The sequence below is a fragment of the Muscardinus avellanarius genome (assembly GCF_963383645.1).
Source record: "Muscardinus avellanarius genome assembly, chromosome: 6".
NCBI classification, from domain to species: Eukaryota; Metazoa; Chordata; class Mammalia; order Rodentia; family Gliridae; genus Muscardinus; species Muscardinus avellanarius.
In genome coordinates, this window is record NC_137791.1 from 139,912,863 (window position 1) to 139,935,702 (window position 22,840).

General features: G+C 54.6%; 1 protein-coding gene across 1 annotated transcript in view; it reads left to right on the top strand.

Annotated features, from left to right (window-relative positions):
• Window positions 1-15,420: 15,420 nt before the first annotated feature.
• Window positions 15,421-22,840, top strand: part of CPLX1 (complexin 1) — a gene marked incomplete at both ends in the record, with an annotated part of 30,517 nt that continues 23,097 nt past the window's right edge. The window contains one exon of the mRNA XM_080697488.1: window positions 15,421-15,451. Within this exon, the coding sequence (XP_080553614.1) occupies window positions 15,421-15,451 (31 nt within the window). The remainder of the gene's footprint in view (window positions 15,452-22,840) is intronic.

Sequence of the window (22,840 nt, forward strand, 5' to 3'; positions counted from 1 at the left end):
CCCATGTCTCGGCACATCAGAGCACCCTCCTCCCCCTGTTCACAGAGATCCTACCTCTGTGCTGCACCCACCTCCAAGCTATACTCCCAGCCCTATTTTATTTTCGGTTTTGAAACAGGGTCTTGCCCAGTTGTGGAGGGCCTAAGTTGCTGAGGCTGGCTGTGAACTCGCGATCCTTCTGCTCAGCCTCCTGAGTGCTGGGATTACAGCATGCACCACTGCACCTGGCTTCCCTTCCTCCTTCAGCCTAAACGGTGTCCTCCTGTGAGCACAGACTGCAGTTTCTTCGTCCATTCTCCTGTCAGTGGACGTTTCACTTTGGGGCTGTGTGAATCCTGCTGTGAACTTGTGTGTCTGGGTCATGTCCTCTCTTCCAGGCAGACACTGGGCGTGGGTGTAGGGTCCCATAGAAACCACATCTGAACACGTGGGCCGCCGGCACCCTCCTCTGCACTCTGTGCCCATGCTGGTGCATCTGGAGTGCACCTGGCCCTGTCCTCTCATTCCCTTGATAGGTGTTGGTGACATGGCCTCAGTAGGGGACTGAGTCGGGCTGTGCTGCCCCAGGCACAGAGCCCTGGCAGGGGAGGCGCAGCTGCCCTTTGTCTACCTCCAAGGCAGCAGCTGAGCCACTGGACAAAGGCAGGGCCATTGTGTCCATGTGCTGGCGTGGGACATAAAGCAAGCCCTCGTGGGAAGGGTCACAGGACCTCAGCAGGAGCCTTGGCATGGCAGTGCAGGACCCTGATACTTAGTGGTCTGCCTCTGGCCCCAGTGCTTCCCATCCCTCCACAGGGGAGGCACCGTCCACAGGCCCACCCAGCAGCCTCTCAGGGCTCTCACTGGCCCAGCTGCCCTTGGGGCCATTCCACAGCTCTACCCCCTGGTCTCTGCCCTGATGCCACCCCTCCCAGCAATAGAGACAGGATGCCCTTGCATTAGGGGCTGGAGACTAGGTTCTGGGCTGGGGTCCCAGGAGACTCTTCTCTCCAGCCCAGGGTGAGCCAAGGTGCAAACTGGGTCTTGGAGGCCATCCTGGGACTCCAGGGCCAAGGGACAAGAGGCGTTCCGGCCTCACTGACATAAATTGGGTGAGAAAAAGAGATGGCCAACTCTGCTACCCAGGCCTCATGACAGAGCAGTCCCCTCCACACACACTGCAGGATCCTAGAGAGGCCACTGCACCTGCTGTAGCCCAGTCTCTCCTGGGCTGCTGTCCAGGGTGCTGGGGCTGCCACCTGCCTCTAGCCACCCCATGGCCTGTGGGCAAGGGGAGCAGAACCCTCAGGCCCAGGGCAGGAGCATCCTTGCCTCTTCAGGTGGGCCTGATCCCTGGGGCCTCTCCATTCTCCTACATTTTGTGCCATCTTGGGGCCCCCTGGAGGCTGAAAGCCCGGGGTTGGGCAGGTCAACTTCCACCTGTGGCTCGGTGTCTGATGGCCACTTGAACCAGTCTGGGTGTGTAGACGGAGGCAGGGGCGGCAGGGCACCTCACAGGGCAGGGAGGCCTGGAGGCAGCCTAGGAGACCGAATCTCCTCCCCACCTTAGTGTCCCCAGGCCTGCTCCTCCCAAGGGCCCAGGCTTTGAAGGGCTGGGCAGGGGTGACCACTGGGCCTGTGTCTCTACACCATGGGTCCCTGACCACCCAGTGGACACTGATTTGCTTTCAGAAGGCACTCCTGGTGACAGCACCCACCACCACAAGGCTGACTGATTTGCCACCCAACTTCAGGCAGAAAATCTGACCTTGTTTCTGTAGCCATCCTAACTTTCCACACAGGCAAGACTAGCTGAGGCCACGTCCCAGAGCCGGTAGCACCAACTGCCCCGCTGGGACGAGGGAGGGCATCCAGGCTCCGCCATTGCTTTGGGTCGTCACTACCCCTGGGTTCCAACCTGTCCTCTTTCTTTCTCTCTTTCTTTCTTTCTTTCTTTCTTTCTTTCTTTCTTTCTTTCTTTCTTTCTTTCTTTCTCTTTCTTCCTTTCTTTCTTCTTCTCTTTCTTTCTTTCTCTCTCTTTTTCTTTCCTTTCCTTTTCTTTCCTTCCTTCTTTCTTTCTCTTTCTTTCTTTTTCCTCCTCTTCCTCCTCCTCTTCCTCCTCCTCCTTCTTCTTCTTCCTTCTCCTTCTTTTTTTTTAACTCTTAGGTACTGGAGATGGAACCCAGGGGCATTCTACCTCTGAGCTACACCCCCAGCCCTATTTTTTATTCTTTATTTTGAAATAGGATCTCACCAAGTTGTGGAGGGCCTCACTAAGCTGCTGAGGCTGGTTGTGAACCTGTGATCCTCCTGTCTCAGCCTCCCGAATGCTGGGGTTACAAGTGTGTGCCACCATGCCCGGCTTCCCTTTCCTGTTTTTCTTTTTCTTTCTTTCTCTCTTTTTTCTTTTCTTTTTTTCAGTATTGGAGATGGAGCCCAGGGGCATTCTACCTCTGAGGTAAACCCTCAGCCCTAGTTTTTAGTCTTTTTATTTTTATTTATTTTATTTTATTTTTTTATTGGTGCACTGTATTCATACATCATAGTGGGATACAAACTTTTGTAGACATACATGCACACTTTTCCCAGTCAGCCCCCACCTGATCCCCACCCCATTCTCTCCCTATCCCTCCCTCCCATGCTTGGCTTAGTGGTTGACATCTAGTATTATAGCAATTTATCCAAAATTAAAAATGATAATCTCACATAACAGTTTCATTTGTCTGATACCAAGCTTTTGATGACTTAAAGATAACATTTCAATATTTCTTTTTACTTTCTTTCTTACCAGAGAATTTTTTTTTCTATTTTTTTAGGTGAAACTATCATATATATATATATATATATATATATATATATATATATATATGTTTTTTTTTTTGGTGGTACTGGGGTTCCTGGAAGCCCTTCTATCTCCGGGCTACACTCCCAGACCTATTTTTACATTTTTATTTGGAAACAGGGTCTCCTAAGCCAGTGCGCGCGGCTAGCTTCGAACCTGCGCGATCCTCCTGTCTCTGCCTCCCAAGCGCAGGGATTACAAGTGTGTGCCACCACGCCCGGCCTATATATTTATTTTTCAGAAAAAAAATCTATCCTAATATGGAATATGGAGTCTAGGTACCCAAAACGATCTTGAAAAAGAACAAAGCTAGAAGATATATATTTTCTGATTTCAAACCATATAAAGCTACAATAATTGAAACAGTGTAGTACTATTCTAAGGGCAGATATATAAACCATTGGAGTTAAATAAAAGCCTAGAGCTAAATTCTTCCCTATATTGTCAAGTTATTTTTGACAAGGTTTCCACGAATATTTGGTGGTGGAAATAATAATCTTTTAACTAAATATTGTTGAAAAATAATAATTACATGGAAAAGAATAAAATTGGACCCTTACCTAATCCCATATACAAATATTAACTCAAAATAGATAAAAGACCTAAATATAAATCTTAAGACTATAAACTTTTAGGAGAAAATCTGGGTCATAAAACCTCACAACACTGAAATTGGCAGTGATTTCTTGAATATGATTTCCATGGCACAGGCAACAGAAGAGTATACAAACTCCCTAAAAAATAAAAAAAATATTGTGACTTCCGGGAAGATGGCGACCGAGAAAAGCGGGGCTTAAGAGCCCCGCTAACAACAAATTTCCATTACCACAAAATCAGCGCCTTTCATAGCCAGAAAACACCATCACCAGTGAAACAAAAAATCGCCAGGCTCCAGAGAGAAAGCAGACTGAGAACAGAGCCACAGAGGAGATACACCGGCCTCGCGCCCGAGGACGCGGCAGACGCGGCAGCAGCGCCATACTGCCGGAGGCACCGGCAAATTCACAGGACGGCTACAGCAAGCCGAGGTGAGCCACTGTGGAACAGCCAGGCGGGATTTCTCCGCGCAGAGAGCATCTAAAGCTCCCAGTGGCCGAGCTCAGCACACGCTGCAGGGATTCAGAGTAGAAATCAAAATCAAGAAGAAAAACGCCAGCCCCATAGCCGGGGGCGTAGCAGCGGCGCCATATTGCCACCGGCGGCAGCAGCAGCGAATTCAGTGAGTCCAGTACAGCCACATCTGCGTACTCAAGAACAGTGAGTCAAATTGCGGGCCACAGAGGAGAAATCCCAGTACTGTACTCACTGGGACTTGACCCAGTGGGGGAGGGGCGGTGGCAGAGATATCACACCATAGGAGAACGTGCAACCTGGCACCCCCCACAGTCTAAAGCAGCCTCTATCGACTCTCTGGGTCGGAGACTCTGTGATGAAACCCAGTAAAGGAGTAGTGGGGTCTGAGATACTACTGACTCGAGATCCAGAACACCTTAAGTGAAGTCATAGTGACCCAAGGGAAGAACCCAGAGAAGGCACAAACATCGGAAATCATGGGAAAGAGGAATAATACTGGAGCAATTAATGCCCACAAACCCACAACATCAGAACCCGATAAAACAGAAAATCAGAGATTTCTAGAAGATCAAATCAGGAAAATAACTGTAGAAATAATAGAGGTGCTTCGAAAAGAACTCAGAGAGAGCCAAAAAGAGATAAAGGATGCAATTAATGAAGTAAAGGCCTCAATTCAAAGCACAAACAACCGATTAGACCACATGGAGAACAGAATCTCGCTCTTAGAAGATGAGCAATCCAAAAATGAACTCATAGTTTCTAATCTAGAAAAAAATATCCGACAGCAGGAATCTGATATTGAAGAAATATTGGCCCATTTTAAGAGAGCTAACCTAAGAATAATTGGAATAGAGGAGGGAAAAGAAAGTGAAACCAAAGGGATCAACAATCTCTTCAAGGAAGTAATAGCAGAAAATTTTCCAAACATAGAGCAAGAGGTTGATACAAAGGTCCAGGAAACTTATAGAACTCCCTTTAGACAGGATCGGAGAAGAGGATCCCCACGCCACATAATTGTCAAAATGACCAATGTGGAAGCCAAGCAGAGAATCTTAAAGGCAACAAAAGCAAAGGGCCAAGTGACATTCAGAGGCAAACCAATTAGAATCACTCCAGACTTCCCAAACCAAGTTATGAGAGCCAGAAGGGCTTGGAGTAACATATTCCAAACTCTGAAAGAAAACAACTTCCAGCCAAAAATCTCCTACCCAGCAAAACTTTCTATCAAATTAGATGGAGAAATAAGAAGCTTCCATGACAAACAGAAACTGAATGAATTTATGTCTTCAAAACCAGCACTAGAGAAAATACTCAAAGAGATTAACTACAAAGAAGAAATAGGTAACACACACCAGAACCAGAGAAACAAGAGTTTCCATCCAACAGACAATTAAGATTGGTTATCTGTGGAGATTCATTATTTATGTTAGTCTTTTACCTATCTCTAAATGGTATTGTTTGCCTTTATTGTTGTTAATTTTTAGGATTTCTAGTTGGAATATTAATATACCTTCAGATATAGCAATTGGAAATATTTTATCCCATTCTATTAGTAACTGTTAACTCTGTTTACATTGTCTTTGGATATACAATTTTTTTATTGTTTTATTTTTTAGGGAGTCTGTATACTCCTCTGTTGCCTGTGTCATTGAAATCATAACCAAGAAATCACTGCCAATTTCAATGTTGTGAGGTTTTATGACCCAGATTTTCTCCTAAAAGTTTATAGTCTTAAGAGTTGTATTTAGGTCTATTATCTATTTTGAGTTAATATTTGTATATGGGATTAGGTAAGGGTCCAATTTTATTCTTTTTCATGTAATTATTATTTTTTAACAATATTTAGTTAAAAGATTATCATTTCCACCACCAAATGTTCGTGGAAACCTTGTCAAAAATAACTTGACAATATAGGGAAGAATTTAGCTCTAGGCTTTTATTTAACTCCAATGTTTTATATATCTGCCTTTAGAATAGTACTACACTGTTTCAATTATTGTAGCTTTATATGGTTTGAAATCAGAAAATATATATCTTCTAGCTTTGTTCTTTTTCAAGATCGTTTTGGGTACCTAGACTCCATATTCCATATTAGGATAGATTTTTTTTCTGAAAAATAAATATATAAATATATGATAGTTTCACCTAAAAATAGAAAAAAATATTCTCTGGTAAGAAAGAAAGCAAAAAGAAATATTGAAATGTTATCTTTAAGTCATCAAAAGCTTGGTATCAGACAAATGAAACTGTTATGTGAGATTATCATTTTTAATTTTAGATAAACTGCCATAATACTAGATGTCAACTACTAAGCCAAGCATGGGAGGGAGGGATAGAGAGAGAATGGGGTGGGGATTGGGTGGGGGCTGACTGGGAAAAGTGTGCATGTATGTCTACAAAAGTATGTATCCTACTATGATGTATGAATACAGTGCACCAATAAAAAAAATATCAAAAAAAAATATTGTATATCCAAAGACAATGTAAACAGAGTTAACAGTTACTAATAGAATGGGATGAAATATTTCCAAATGCTATATCTGAAGGTATATTAATATTCCAACTAGAAATCCTAAAAATTAACAACAATAAAGGCAAACAATACCGTTTAGAGATAGGTAAAAGACTAACATAAATAATGAATCTCCACAGATAACCAATCTTAGTTGTCTGTTGGATGGAAAATCTTGTTTCTCTGGTTCTGGTGTGTGTTACCTATTTCTTCTTTGTAGTTAATCTCTTTGAGTATTTTCTCTAGCGCTGGTTTTGAAGACATAAATTCATTCAGTTTCTGTTTGTCATGGAAGCTTCTTATTTCTCCATCTAATTTGATAGAAAGTTTTGCTGGATAGGAAATTTTTGGCTGGAAGTTGTTTTCTTTCAGAGTTTGGAATATGTTACTCCAAGCCCTTCTGGCTCTCATAACTTGGTTTGGGAAGTCTGGAGTGATTCTAATTGGTTTGCCTCTGAATGTCACTTGGCCCTTTGTTTTTGTTGCGTTTAAGATTCTCTGCTTGGCTTCCACATTGGTCATTTTGACAATTATGTGGCGTGGGGATCCTCTTCTTCGATCCTGTCTAAAGGGAGTTCTATAAGTTTCCTGGACCTGTGTATCAACCTCTTGCTCTATGTTTGGAAAATTTTCTGCTATTACTTTCTTGAAGAGATTGTTGATCCCTTTGGTTTCACTTTCTTTTCCCTCCTCTATTCCAATTATTCTTAGGTTAGCTCTCTTAAAATGGGCCCATATTTCTTCAATATCAGATTCCTGCTGTCGGATATTTTTTTCTAGATTAGAAACTATGCGTTCATTTTTGGATTGATCATCTTCTAAGAACGAGATTCTATTCTCCATGTGGTCTAATCGGTTGTTTGTACTTTGAATTGAGGCCTTTACTTCATTAATTGCATCCTTTATCTCTTTTTGGCTCTCTCTGAATTCTTTTCGAAGCACCTCTATTATTTCTACAGTTATTTTCCTGATTTGATCTTCTAGAAATCTCTGATTTTCTGTTTTATCGGGTTCTGATGTTGTGGGTTTGTGGGCATTAATTGCTCCAGTATTATTCCTCTTTCCCATGATTTCGGAAGTTTGTGCCTTCTCTGGGTTCTTCCCTTGGGTCACTATGACTTCACTTAAGGTGTTCTGGATCTCGAGTCAGTAGTATCTCAGACCCCACTACTCCTTTATTGGGTTGTATCACAGAGTCTCTGACCCAGAGAGTCGATAGAGGCTGCTTTAGACTCTGGGGGGTGCCAGGTTGCACGTTCTCCTATGGTGTGATATCTCTGCCACCGCCCCTCCCCCACTGGTTCAAGTCCCAGGGAGTACAGTACTGGGATTTCTCCTCTGTGGCCCGCAATTTGACTCACTGTTCTTGAGTACGCAGATGTAGCTGTACTGGACTTGGTGAATTCACTGCTGCTGCCACCGGTGGCAATATGGCGCCGCTGCTACGCCCTCGGCCGTGAGGCTGGCGTATTTCTTCTTGGTTTTGATTTCTACTCTGAATCCCTGCAGCGTGTGCTGAGCTCAGCCACTGGGAGCTTTAGATTTTACCTGCGGCGAGAAATCCCGCCTGGCTGTTCCGCACGGCTCACCTCTGCTTGCTGTAGCCGTCCGGTGAACTCGCAGCTGCCGCCGGCAGTATGGCACTGCTGCCACGTCCTCGGGTGTGAGGCCGCTGTATCTCCTCTGTGGCTCTGAGCTCTGTTCTCAGTCCGCTTTCTCTCTGGAGCCTGGTGATTTTTTTGTTTCTCTGGTGATGGTGTTTTCTGGCTACGAAAGGCGCTGATTTTGTGGTAATGGAGATTGGTTGTTAGCGGGGCTCTTAAGCCCCGCTTTTCTCGGTCGCCATCTTCCCGGAAGTCGTCTTTTTATTTTTAAAATTTTTTTAATTTTTATTTTTTTGGTGGAACTGGGGTTCCTGGAAATCCTTCTACCTCCAGGCTACACTCCCAGACCTATTTTTTATATACACTTTTTTATTTGGAAACAGGGTCTCTTAAGCCAGCGCACATGGCTTCGAACCTGTGTGATCCTCCTGTCTCCACCTCCCAAGCACGGGGATTACAAGTGTGCGCCACCATGCCTGGCAGTTTTTTATTTTTTGAAACAGAGCCTCACTGAGTTGCGAAGGGCCTCGCTAAGTAGCTGAGGCTGTCTGCAGACCGCGATCCTCCGGTCTCAGCCTCCCGAATGCTGGGATTACAAGCATGCGGCACCACACCTGGCTCCTTTCCTGTTTTTCAAAAGCTTTGGTCTTGGTTATCAAAGTCTTCCCACACAGGAGGTCGACGGTGAGTCTGGCTTGAGAGACCTCCTGCCCTGCAGCCATCAGAGAGGTGGCAGGATACAACCCGAAGCCTGGGCTCTACGGCCATGGGCAGGCCGGTGGGGCATCTGACTGCATTGGGCTTGCATGGACCTCAGTCCACTTCGGCTCTCAGGCTGACCCTGACTCTGTCCCCAGCCGGGATAGCAGTCTCGGTCATTCCGTGCCATCGCTTCTGTTGAGAAGCTCGCCGCCCTACCTGTCCCCAGCATCCAAAGGAGGAATGGCCACCCTCTGCAGCAGGGGTCAGAGGGCGCTGAGCCTGTCCTGAGCCAGCCCCACCAGCCACAGACAGCAGAGCTGAGGCGGGTGGCCCCGGCTCTGTTTGCTCTCTCTCTACAGTCCACGTCGCTGGAGCCTGCAATGCCCTCCTCCTGGATGGGCCTCTGCCAGCCTGGCTCACTCCCATATGTATCTGCTCTGGTTTAAAGATGCCCCCTCCAGGCTCATGCCTGGAGACCTGATAGGTGCTGGGGTCCTGGGAGCTCTACGCTCACCATAGGTTGGTGCTGACATCCCGCAGTGCTTCCTTACAAGAGGAGTTCAACCCGCTCTGTCCCTGTCCACCCTGTGAGGACCAGCGTGGAGGCCTCGGCAGATCAGATCGCCCCTCTGCCCTCTGAAGGCTCCTGGAATAAAGGGGCAATGGTGGAGTGATTGGGGGAAAGACACCAGCCCACCACGTGAATAAACGAAGGCATGAGCAAGGGGGTCATTCCTGCTTTGGGATGGCGTGGAGGGCATGATGAGGTGGCTGGGCAGTCGTGTGGCCAGTAAGGGCCCAAGTGGGCGCTTCCCTCCTGGTGGTCCTGGTGGGTGCAGGACCCCACTGTCCACTTCGCAGGTGGCCTCCATCTGCCCACCAGGGCTGAGAGACAGCTACTCTAGGGGAAGGAGGAGAGCACTGCTCCCAACACCTGTAGCCTTTCCCCGGGCTGGCTGGAAGCCAGACCCCCACGCTGCAGCCAGGCAGGCTCTCTCATGGGGTACACAGCCCAGTGGGCCTCCCTCTGCCTGCTCAAACTGGAGGCCCCGCCCAGGCATTCCAGTGCAGCAGAGAAAGCAGCTTCTCCTCCTGCCCCTGCGTGAGGAGCACTCCAGAATCACCTGCAGGGGATGTGGCCTCACTACGCTGTCACTGGAGAAGGAGGGACCCTGTGTACTTGAGCACGGCTTGGCTCCACCCCTCCATTCACTGCTCCTCAGACATGCCTCCTGAATGGCCTGTGGTCACACCTGTACCCATGGCCTCCAAAAGCCTTCTCCCCACTGCCCTCAGCTTTGAAACCCATTCCTGGGTGGTAGCAATGGCCAGCAAGCCCCAGCCTCAGTCAGGCCCTCTGTTCCATGGCCCTCCTGTCAGGCAAAGGTCTCTCCCCAGGTCTACTCCCCAGAGGCCAGCCCCATCCTGCACAGGCCCAGTCACCAAGCTGAAGGAGGCCTGTATGAGCAACCTGGCTCCAGCTCCTGCTGCCTAGGAAAGCAACCCAGCCTGGGTCAGCCCTGAGCCTTGCAGGAGGCACAGTGTGGGAAACTCCATGTCAACTCACAGCACAAATTGGATCATGATGGTGAGGCCTCACCTGGATTCTGAGGCCCTTGGGGTCCTCTGCCTGTCTCAGCCCAGTGTCTGAGGGGGGCAGAGAGATAGCAGGGGTGGGGTGCATCCCTGCTGAGCCATGATGGCTGTTCTCCAGCCACTTTGGAAGCAGGAAAGTGGAGGCTGCCTGGCTGTGCTGGCCTTGGGCAGCCACGCGGCCAGATCCTGAGCCTGCAAGGCTGAGGGTTGGGCTGCAAGCAGTCTTCTGTGAGCTGGGTGTGTGCCCCTTCCTGGGGTGTTAGGGTGTTCCTGTGCCTGGTGGGCCTGGTCTAGCATTCAAGAAGTGGCAGGGAAGCCCAGCCTGTGTGTCCTGCTGTGGGGGATGGCAGGGGAGGGCTGGCTTCTTGGAGTGTGAGGAGGCCTCTGATTTTGTAGGAGGTGGAGCTGATGGCCCAAAGCAATCTTGACTCCAGTGTGGCTCATAGGGAAGAGCCCTCAGGACTTCTTGCCAGAGGGCTGGCGGAAGTAACCTCTGTATTGAAGGTCAAGTCTGGCACCAACACCTGCAGAAGCTGTTGAGATGCCCCCAGCTGCTGCCCAGCCTGATGCCCCTTCAGTTTTCTGGGGCAGGCCCCACTGACCAGGCTCTAGGATCTGCAGTAAGGCGTGGTCTGGACCTCAGTGGCAGCTACTCCAGCTTCCCAATGGGTAGATGCTTTCAGAAATAGTGACTTAGAAGCCAGGCGCAGTGGCAGGTGCCTGTAATGCCAGTATTGAGAGGCTGAGTCAGGAGAAGAAAATAACAAAAACAAAACAGAGCTGAGCATGGTGGTACACATTTGTATTCCCAGTATTTGGGGGGGGGGGGGCTGACAGGAAGATTGCAGGTTCACAGCCAGCCCCAGCTACTTAGCAAGGCACTTCACAATTTAGTGGGACCTAATTTCAAAATTAAAAAGCAGATCTGGGGATGTAACTCAGAGGTAGAGTGCCCCTGGGTTTAATCACCAGAACCACAGGGGAAAGGAGGGGCCTGGGGTATAGCTCAGGAATAGAATGCTCCTGGGTTTGATCCCCACTAAAAGAAAAGAAGTGTATGGCTTAGAGCCCAGGGCCCCAGACAGGGCTGAGGTGCAAGGAGCCAACAGGTGGGAGTAGAACCTCTCCGCTCCAGGAGCCACGGTTGGGCTCCCGGCTCTGACCTCAGCCAGCTGGGCCTAGAGGCCTGGTCATGGAGTGGGCCAGGGCATCAGGAGGCCCATGGGGCCCCGTGGCTGTGAAGTGCCCCCTCCAGCCTGGGCAGTGGTTCTGCCCCAGAATGAAGGATGATGATTTCCCATCTTACTCTTCAAGGAATATTGCCTACCACCTAATAACGAGCCCAGCAGGAGAGGGCCACACAATGGTGCCAGTGCAGACTGAATTATTCAGCACCTTGAATTACTGAGTTTGCAGCTGGAGTATCTGGGTGATTGCCTTGGACCAGATTCGCCCTGCCATAGAGACCCTCAGTCCTGCCTTCTGCTGAAGGTCAATTCCAAACTCTAAAAGTGCTCCTGGGGCCCTTTCCTGGCCTGGCACTCGAGCTTCTGCAGGCCACTTGCCCCCCCCAGAGCTCCACAGGGCCTTCCAGGAAGACCTGTGCCACAGAGGGCACCCTGTGTGGTGGGTCTCTAGCCGACCCTAGGCACACAGAGCCCTGCTTCATGGCCATGAGCTCCAGACCTTGCTCGCTATTCTGGGGTGAGGGCCTTTGAAGTGTAGGTGGAGAGCTGGCTGTCCTGCCACAGCCAGGGCTTGGCTGTGGACAGACCCATGCACTGCACCACGGGGCTGACCCGGAGGACCTGCTACCTGGAGCTCCAGCTCCTCTACGCGGGCCTCTACCTCTCCTGCACTGCCTGGGCAGTCTGGGTCCGGGTCCTCTGTTTCCCTGAAGCCCTCTAGCCTGGGTCTCCACCAGACCATGGCCTTTTCCCCTGTGCAGCTGCTGTTCTAGCACAGCCAGGGTTGGAGACCTCACCAGTGCGTGTTCAGTGCAGGCCTTTATGCAGTCGCCTTTGTGCGCTCTGTTACTCAAGGCTGCCAACCTCGCTGCCTCCAGCTGGGCAGTGCCTCCAGAGCCTTCCCAGCCCAGCAGCTTCCCTTTCCCAGGGCCCCAGGGAGGTCTGAGTCCAGCTAGGTCCTCCCCAGCTCAGGGCCTGAGCAAGGGATTGCTGAGAACACTCACTGTGGGGTGGATGTGAGGGGAGGGATGACAGAGACAGAGAGAGAAACAGAGAGATAGAGAGGGGCAGAGAGAGAGGAATAGAGGAGAGAGGGAGAGAGGAAGAGAAGAGGAAAGATGGGGAGAGAGAAACAGAAAGCGAGAGACAGACACAGAGAGGGTGCAGAGGGACCTGGCAGAGGCCTCTGGCCTCTCACCGGGCTCAGGTCTAGGTATGTGTGGTGCTTCCGGCCTAGGCTCTGGCAGCCTGGGGCTGGCCCTGGACTCTCCCATGCCAGCACTACACTTTCCTGACCATCTTGACATCCAGACCCTGGGCAGTCTATCTGAGGTTCCAGGGACGTCCCTCCCAGCATCTAGTGAAGGGCACGGGACAGGTTCACCCTGGGGTCCTCCGTGGGCCGCTGCCCACAGGTCAGGTCCATCTGGCGGAGCGGCCTCTCTCCTTTTGGAACTAATCCTTCCTCTTCCCTGTCAACCCCAGGTTCTGAGCCAGGCTGCACACCCAGGAACAGGCGCTTCCATTCCATGAAGCAGCAGCCCTGGACCTTCCTGAATCCTGGTGTCTGCCCGCCTAATGTGGAAGGAGGAGTAGGTGAGCAGGTGTTTCTAGGGGTCAGCCAGAGTGCCCACAGAAAGGGACATGGGGAGACCCGTCCTCAGGCTCTGGCTGGAGTGGGGGCTGAGTGGCCCTGCCCCTGCCCCTGCCCACCGTCCCCCACGGGCCTCCTGGCCGGCTCCCCTGCCCTGCTGCTGAGGGTCCCTGCCAGGTCAGCAGGACCACAGAAGGCCTTTCTGTACCACCGCCCAGTCGGACTGTGAGCTCTGCGGCAGCTGGAGGAAGAGGCTGAGGGAGGCCAGCCAGGGTGAAGAGAGGTCTCCCCTGGCTTGGGTGAGGCCCAGTGGAATGGCTCGGCCAGGAGGGAACAGCGACAAGTTAACACAGTGACCAGCAGTCCATCTGCTGGCCCGGAGCCACCCTAGGCCGAGCCCCAGCAGCTCTAGGTGTCCCCAGGCACCCGTGAGCCCTGTTGAGTCGCTGAACCCTCCCAGCAAACCCCAGTAACCAGAAGAGGGCCAGCGGTCTGGCCAGTGACCTTGAACGCCCCTGCCGCCCTCCCGCAGTGCAGAGAGGTGCAAGCCAGTGGGGGCGCAGGCGCCGGCTCCCGCTCACCAGCCTGAGGGTCAACAGTGACCTTCAGGTATCCCAGCCTGCGGCCCTGCCCCTCCCGGCGCTCTGTCCCGCTGAAACCACACTCCGAGGTTCTGCTGCACTGGACCCAGGGCTCGGAGGGTCTGGGGTCTTGGGAGCCCTCCGCCCACCGGTGCACGTGGAGGGAGACCTGCGGCCGCGGCTCCGCAGGGCCCCTCCCCGCGTCGCGGGCGGGACGGGGACAGAGACCCTCGTCCCTCTAGCTCTCCCGGCAGATGGAGACTTTCCGAGGGGTCTCGGCCCGGGGCTCTGCCTGGCTGCCGGCAGGGGGGACGGAGCGGAGCGGAGCGGGCTCGGCCCCCGCCCGCCCGCCGCGCCCCGCCCTCCTCGTCATGGGGACGGACGGCGGGGGCGGGGGCGCCGCGGTGTGACGCGCCCTCCTCGGTGCCCTTCACCGCTGCCGCAGCTCCGGGCGCCACATGGACCGCGTCCGCCCGAGCGCGCGCCGCCGCTGACCGCTGACCGCTGACCGCCCGCCCGCCCGGGGAAGGTAACCCGGCCGCCCGCCCGCCCGCATCCCGTCCGGCTCCGGCCCCGGGCCCCTCCCGGGCTCCTCCGCCCCTCCCGGTCCCGGCTCCGGCTGCGGCTCGGTTCTCCCTGCCCCCTCCGGCCGGCCGCGGGCGCTGTCCACCGCGCGGTGCTGAAGCGGCCCCCGGCCCTCCACCCTCCGGTCCGGCTTTCCTCTCCGGCGCGCGGGGCCGGCACCTCGCCCGCCCGCAAAGCCAGGGTGCGGCGGCCCTCGCCGCAGCGCCCCGGCCCGCGCCCCTCTGCGGCTGGGCTCAGGTCCCCTCCCCCAGGAGGCAGGGAGAAGTTTGGAAGAGCGTCGGCTTTGCGGCAGGAGCCCGTGCTCCCAGTGCTGGGCTGCGCCCTGCCTCCGCCCTCCTGTCCTCGCGGGGCTCCCGGTCCGCGGAGGAGATACTGTGAAGCGTGGGCCCCCAGGGGCCCGGGCTTCCCTGCCGGGAGAGACCCGCGCTGGGCTGGGCGGCGGGGCTGTGGCTTTTCAGGAAGGCCTCTCTGCGGGAATGCGGACCTTCTGGGCACGCCCCTGGACCCTGTGCCCGCAGGTGGGGCCATCTGGCCCCTCTCCTGGAAGGCTGGCCCCTGCGGCTTCTCCCCCCACCCAGGCCTGCTGTAGACTGAAAGGGAACTGGGGTTTCCTGGGGGACAACACCTGGCCTATGAGACCCTGGCCGCAGCCACAGGCACCTTCCCTGCAGAGCACCACCAGGGGCCCACCCTAACCCTCTCTCTCTGTCCTGTGGGTAGAATCCTCCCCCACGGCCCCAGCACTGCCAAGAAGGCTGAGCAGCCAGTCCCTGAGTTGCTAAACAGAGCAGTGACCTTCAAATGCCCCTGGGCCCCACCCCCACTCCACACAGGCTGGCGCCAGACTCCTCTGAGCACAGCACCCCAAGTTGTGGGCGCCCCCTCCCTGCAGTGGCTGCTAAACGCTGGCTTCAGAACCCAGGGCTGGAGCCTGCCCATCCAGGCTAGGTGTGGAGATGGGAGCCTTCCTCATGCGGGGACCCCTCCCCGCCCCTCAAAGGTGGGGTCTGCCCCAGGGTGCTGGGTTGCAAAAGGAAGGTGGTCTGTGGGGAGACCTGGTCAGGGCACCTGTGACCCTGTGCTCTTCCCAGGCAGAGGACGGCTGCCAGTCTTGAACGTGAGGTCTGACCCCAGGAGTGGCCGCTGAGGAAACAAGCCATCATCATGGAGTTCGTGATGAAGCAGGCCCTGGGAGGTAGGTTGGGGGAGGCAGACCGCCACGGAGGGGCAGCAGACAGAATACCACAGGCATCCCGCCCACTGCAGTGGCGTGGGGACACCAGGGCTCAAGGCCACCCCAACTTCACCGCCCAGGTCAGGCTCCAGCCAGGGCTCTCAGAACCTCCCGGGCAGCCTGGGGGATGCGGAGGATGGGATGGGGGGGACATACATTGGCAGGCAGTCACGGGAGGCCTGAGCACCCACTCAGGGAGGGTGGAAGCCGAGGCAGGTCTGGGAGCAGCCTCAAATGCTGGCTGTGGCATTTGGCCAGGACCCCATGGGTGTCACCTTGGTGGGAAACCGTGCCATCCACAGGCGGCCATGACTGGCTGGACACGGGACAAGAGGAGGCCAGCACCGAGGCATATAGCCTGTGTGTTGTGGAGGGCAGGCCCTGCAGCCTGATAACTGCGGCTTGAAGGGAGCCCTGTCCCCGCTTGGCTCAAGGCCATCATTGTAGCGAGAGACTATGCTCAGGGCTGAAACCTGGCCAGGGGCAGTGGACTGAGGTGCATGCTGGCAGGACTGTTGGGTCAGCGCAAGCCCACGGGCCCTGTCTTGTCCCGGGTGGGTCCAGATCTACCCAGTGGTCAGAGCTCCTGTGAGGGGACCTGGGGGCCCGTGCAGTCCTGCCACTGGGGGGTCCATCCTAGGGCTGCTCTGGAGGGGAGTATCCGGACTTGTACATCTGAGCTGGGATGTATCAGATCCTGCCCTGCTGCTCTGGAGGGGATTGGGAGCTGTCCAGAGGGAAGCTGGCTGGGCCGTGGGATGGGAGGCCAGGCACAGGCATGCAGGGGGCTTACTGTAGGAGTCTAGGCTTCCACCCAGACACAAGATGTAAGCCTGGCTGGTTCTTTCCCTGAGGGCATGCGGTCCAGGGTAGGTGCAGGTTGGGTCTAATTATAATGATTACGTCACCGGGACATGATTCAGGGACAAACTAGTATCCTGCATCAGGAGGGATCCGGGTTCAACCCAGCAAGTCCCAGGCTATTACTGATAATTAATTAGGTGGCTAATTCAGGCCTGAGGTGGGTTTTAAAAGAAACTGGAATGTCTGATTTGTCTGGCTATATGGCTGAAATTAGATGGGTAATCGCCAGCCTGGATTCTCTCTTTGTTCCATGTCAGCCCAAAGTTTCTCCTGCAGTGACTGGGGGTGGGGCTTTGAGAGCCCTGGGAGCTGCAGGGGGTGGCAGTGTCCAAATCACCCCATGTTTGCCCTGAATTCCCTTGGTGGAGACCAGCAGTTGGCTGACACTGTGGTAGGAGGCAGAACTCGCCCAGGGCGGCCTTGCCTTGGCCCCGGGCTCTTCCCCCCACCCCAGCCTCACCTGGTGTCTAGAGAGGCAGGGGAGAGCTCTACACTGAAGGTCAGAGGTCAGCAGAGCCTCTGAGGCAGACCTCGCCCCGGACACAGGGTTGCTGGTGGGCAGGGGAGCAGAGAGGGCCCAGGAGGCCGCCCGCCCGAGAGAGCCAGGGAGGAAAGAAAGAGGAGCCCAGAAACACAGAGGGGGAAGGACAAGTGCACTCTGGGTGCAGGGGGGAGAGGTGGGAACAGGGAGGCGGCCAGAGAGAGAAGGGGTGGGAGAGAGAGCCGGATTGACAGACAGAGGAGGGATGGGGTGAGGGAGGGGAATGGAGGGAGAGAGAGAAGAGGAGAGAAAGAGAGATGGGAAAAGGGGGGGGGGTGGAGAGAGCGGGGAGAGGGAGCCACTGAAGCAGACAGACAGTCAGGGCCAGAAGAGCACACCCGCTCTGCCCGGCGGCCTAATTAAATCCAGCTGCTCTCTTCCTTTAGCGCTGTCTGCTCTGCAGAGGGAGTGGCCGGGCACTCTGTCCCAGGGGCTTCTGGTCGGCCTGGTGGAGTCTCAGGCAAGGCCCTGTGTGGATGTGAGCTGCAGGTGACTTGCCTATGGGCACTAGCTGCTGGGCTATGGGACTCTCTGCTGGGCCTCTTCAGGTTCTATGGGCCCTGCGCCAAAGTCCCTGTCCCTGGGTCACCTGTTCCTGCCAGGTCTAGTCTTCCTTCACCCAGCACTGTCTCCCCAGGAGCCTGAGCCAGCCTGTGGGCCTGCAGGGAAGCGCTCTCTCTGTTGGTGCCCACTCCCCGGTCCCTCGGCCCAGCCGGACAGCCACACCTGGGGCCCACAGCTGTTGTGACTAAGGGCCAGGGAGCAGCTACCTTCCAGCAGGACCTGCTGGCACAGCCAGCTTTGTGTCTCTGTCCTTGCACTCTACAAGTGTGCATTGAGCATAAGCCAGGCGACCTGTGGCTGGGAGGGAGGAGACCCCTCCTGGGGCTGAGCTCTGAAGCTTCGAGTCCAGTCAGTGGCAAGCTCATCCTCCCCCAAGAGAATGCCACATGGCCTGGTAGGCCTCAGGTGGCCTCAGGATCCGTCCGACACCCAAGGCCTAAATAAGCCACCGCCAGAGCTCGGTTGCTGAGAGACGAATGTGATGAGGCAGACCTGGGTCCATGGCAGTGCCTAATCTGCTCAGCCACCAGCAGCAAAGCACTTGAACCAGGGCCAGCTGCTCCCACCACGTCAGCATGGGCCTGGGACTCAGGACCCTCGAGGGTGATGCTAAGAATCAACTTTCCTGCGGGCCAGGTGGCAGGCGGTCCTGGGCTGTGTTCATGCCCTGGAGGACCGTGGGCATGCTGGTCATCTGACCAGGCTGTTTTTTGGTCAGGCTGAACAAGGCAGAGCTGGCTATTTGGCCCAATGGTCCCATTCTCCACTTGGCAGCCTGTGTTAGGAGTGCTCAGTTCCCGAGAGCAGTGCTGGGCTGGAGGGGACCCTAAGCGAGGGTCCATTGTAGCAGGACGCTGCCAAGATGTGCAGAGGCTGGGGCCATGGGTGCCGGGACGGGCTCCCGAGGCTAGGGCTGGGCCTTCCCAGCAGCCCAGCCCCCTGGGCATCTCCAGGGACCCTGCAGCTTGGTGAGTGTGAGCAGGGTCCTGCAGTGGGCCCGACCTGGGCCTGGCACCTGGTCCATGCTGCGGGTGAGCCAGTGTCCCTGTCCTGCACAGACTGTGGCCCTGGCAGTCCCTCTCTGCTCTCACTGGGCTGGGCCTCCCTGGGCTGCTGCTGTCTGGGCCGCAGGGCCTGCCCCAGCCAGCCCAGGCTCTCTGGCATCAGGGAGGCTACGAGCTTCTCGAGGTGGCTGCTGTTGCTCCAGGAGGAGCGAGGGCCAGCCCTACATCTGCTCAGCAGATGTGTTTGTGGAGCGCCCTGGGCTTCCATTCAGGTGTCATGGGCTAGCAGTGACTGGGAAGGTGAAGGCCCAGATGGACGCGTGGACCTCCAGGCCGAGGGCAGGCATAGATAGCAGCTTTCAGTACCTGGCATGCCAAGAAGTCCTGGTCTCTAGGCCCAACAGCAGGCAGGAGCGTCCACCTCCTACCTCAGCCAGAGAGCCGGCAGCCAGCAAATACTTGAGGATAAAATACCAACACTCGTGCTAGCTCAGAGGACGTGGTGCGCTCCTTGGCCAGGCAGAAATGCCTCTTGCCCCAAATCTCTCAATGGCTGGAAGGCACTTCAGGGAAGCGGCTGTTTCTCCTGAAGCCCTGAAGGATGACTCTTTCCTCGGGAGAGGATACACCTGTCTGATTGGCTGCAGCTCAATTACAGACTCTTTTGTCCACCCTGGGGGTGAAGTGGGTGTAGTGCACGCTGACTGGTAAAGTCCTTCAGTCTGTTGCCTGGTTGGTTGGCAGTCACTCTGGTTGGGATTAGAGCCTTTGTCTTAATGGCCGCTCTGCGGGCCTCTCAGCATTGCCATTTGATGCAGGAGGTTACATGCAGTGGAATTAACAAAAGCCTTGAAACCAGCCATGGGTCTGGCTGCCCCGATGCCAGGCTCAGGGAACAAATCTCCTAAAATCCAAAACCAAGTCCAAAGGGGGATGTGGTGGCAGGGAGCAGCTTTGGGACTCTCCCAGGTACCCTGTCAGGCACCTGGGGGACCTGGGTGGCAGGGGTTCTGGCCAGGGGCCGGGTGCTAGGCCCAGCCCTCCCCCCTGCCTGCGGTAGTCACTACACAGCTGTGTAGTGCTGTCCTGGGGATGGAGCCCAGGCCGTTCTACCTCTGAGATACACCCCCAGCTCTTTATTTTTTATTTTGAAACAGGATTCCCCAGTGCCGTCCTCGCTCAGCGCCGGTGGCCCTGGGGGTGTCCAGTGGCAATGCCTAGCCACTTTTTTTTTTAACTTCCTGGTCTTGAGCCAGCATGGCCCTTCTCTTTCCCTGTAGGGCACAAGTCCTCCAACTCTCTTTTTGCAGGGTAAGCAGCCCAGCAGGTTAAGGAGACAGCTGTTGTTCCCACGGGAAGAGGGGTGGGCTCTGAGCTGGGGTTGCTGGGCACTACTTCTGGGTGCTGGTGCTGGGTCCTGGGCACCAACCAGTGCTGGGCACTGTTGCTGGGTGTTGGATGCTGCTTCTGGGTGCTAGGTGAGGGTGTTGGTGCTGATTCTGGGTACCGGTCCTGAGAGCTGGTGCTGGGTGCTCTGCTGGGCACTGGCTGAGGCCCAGGCGGGAGAGGGGGTTGGGTATGGCAGCTGGCAGAGCAGCCGGCTCTGTAGGAGCCTGGCGCCCCCCAGCTGCAGCAGCTGTTCCTGGCTTTCGTCTGCATTCTGACATTTCTAAAGTGGCTGTGCCCTGGTGGAAACGCCAGACCCTTGTGCCAAGCCCCTGGGGTGCCAGCAGGCTCCCCAGGTCCACGGAGGTGCCCAGGCATCACTGCCTGCCCATCCGTCCCGCACAGCGCTGTAGCACTCTGTGAGGGGCAGGGCTGAGTGGCGGGGCTGGGACTGCACTCGTCCTCAGCGCTGGCAGCGTGCCATCTGTCACCAGCCGGGCTCTGTTTGGGTTCACTAATTGGCGTCTTCATTGTTTGTCCTCTCCTCAAAGCCAAGATCAGACCCTGCCCGGGAGCTGGCTCTGCAGGCAATGCGGCCGCCAGCAGGCAAGGTCCCCTTCCTGGGCCCCCAGAACAGCCCAGGCGACGCTGAGCACATGGCCCAGACTCGCTCTTAAGGGTTGCGAAGCACAGAAGGATGTGTGTGAGGAGAGTGGGGTATCCTGGGCAGTTTAGTGAGACCCTTGGTAACTTAGTGAGAGGCTCAGCAACCCTCGTCAACTTGGTGAGAGCTTGTTTCAAAATAAAAAGAGAGTTGAGAATGTATCTGACCTGGGCTCCATCCCCAGACACACATGCAACACACACACACACACACACACACACACACACACACACACACACTCAGAGGCGAGGAGAGAAGAGGGATTGAGCACTGCAGGAACACAATTCAGAAAAGCAGCACCAAAAACCAGGCTCCTGATTCATCCCACACAGCCTGGGGCATGAGGGCCATGGTGCTGGGTGCTGGGTGCTGAGTTCTGAGGGCTGGGTGCTGGGTGCTGGGCAGGATTCAGGCACTGATCCAAGACCACCCTTTCAGAGTGCCCTGGGTCAGCAAGGGAGGCCACAGCAGAACAAGCCTGGCCAACGCCTGAGTCTTGTGGTCAGTGGGGTGAACTGGTCAGCTGCCAGCGCCATCTCCTTCCCCAGCCTTTGTGCCCCTCTCCTTGAGGCATGGCCTGGGTGGGGGCCCCTGGACCGTCTGTGTTCACACCAGCGAGGCAGGAACCAAAAGCTCCCCGTTACCCCAAAACCCTCTGGCTGTTTCAGCCAGAACCAGCGGGCTGAGGGGAGAGAGGTGGATGGGCAGCACAAGGCCGGGACAGGGGCGGGGGCTCCCAAGCCAGCTGATGAGCCACAGCCATGAGATCCCTGTGTGACCAACATGGCAGCGGTGATGGCGCATGAGCTGAGGGGTGTCGGACACCCCTACCTGGGAGTAGAGGGGCGGCCCCAGGGTTGGGGCTCATCAGGAGCGGCAGATCAGTGGCAGAGGGCCAGCAGAGAGTGCCTTGGCCTGAGGTGACCAACGCACAGACGGTCTCATCCTTAGTAGGACATTTCTCTTAGAAGCCGCATCATGGTGGTGCAATGGGCCCAGCTGGGGAGACTGAGGCAGGAGGGCCCTGTAGGCCCAGGAGTTTGGAGCCAGACCCTGTGTCTGAAGCCAGAAACAAGAAAGCATTTCTCTTACATTAAATCAAATCGTCCTGCCTTCGGTTAGGTTTTGCCGAGGACCCCACTTGGACTGCTTTTCTTCCATTTACCCGATATGCCCCGAGCACACCCGGGCCTGCATTCTGTCGCTGTGTTTGGGTTGCCGCCTCTCTTGGAAACAGAGCGGATCCGCCTCCCTCCACGCAGAGCCTGTGCTGCCTGAGATGCGTGTTACTGGTGCCTTGTGGCCTGCACGTGGGATTGGGCCTGCCTTCTTAGCCATCAGAAACGCTGCCTTGAGGTCCCACATGCTTTATCATACTAGATGGATGGGACTTTGTTTAATCTTAATGCAGTGTTTTGGAACCTACGTGCCTTTTGAAAACATTATTTCAGCTCCAACCGCCAGAGTCAAGAACAACCAGGAGCAGTGTGGGTCCCTGCCAACGCAAGTGCAGGCGCTCTGTGCAGTTTCAGGCATGTTTTTGTTGTTGTTGGGTTTTTTTTTTTTTTTTTTTTTTGGTGGTACTGGGGTTCCTGGAAGCCCTTCTACCTCCGGGATACACTCCCACGGGCTACACTCCCAGACCTATTTTTTAACATTTTTATGTGGAAACAGGGTCTCTTAAGCCAGCGAGGCTGGCTCCGAACCAGCGCGATCCTCCTGTCTCTGCCTCCCAAGCGCGGGGATTACGAGCGTGCGCCACCACACCCGGCCAGGCATGTTTTTACTTTTAGTTGACACAGCAGTTGTACGTGTTTTCAGGGTGCACCGCGACGTCTCAGTGTGTGTCCCACAGGGCAGCACATCTCTTGTGTCTCAGACGCAGCTCTTTTCTGCCGGGAGCTTTCAAGTCCTCTCCGGCCTCCCCATGCCTCTTGTTCTCCCTAACCACTCCCATATTTTGGTCTTGATCTGGACATATAGGACAGGTGTAACATTCTGTTTTTTATTATGCAAAAACTCTTTTGATCTCTGCATGCAATTATATAGATATTTATGAGTATTTGTTTTTTTAACATGAAAGTGTATTCTTTTTTGTGTGTGGCACTGGGGATTGAACCCAGAGGCATTTTACCTCTGAGCCATACCCCCAGCCCTGTTTTATTCCTTATTTTGAAACAGAGTCTCACTAAGTTGTGGAGGGCCTCACTAAGTAGCTGAGGCTGTCTGCGAACCCGTGATCCTCCTGGCTCAGCCTCCCAAATACTGGGATTACAAGAGTGTGCCGCCACAACTAGTTTTATTCTTTTCTTATTAAAAAGAAGTAG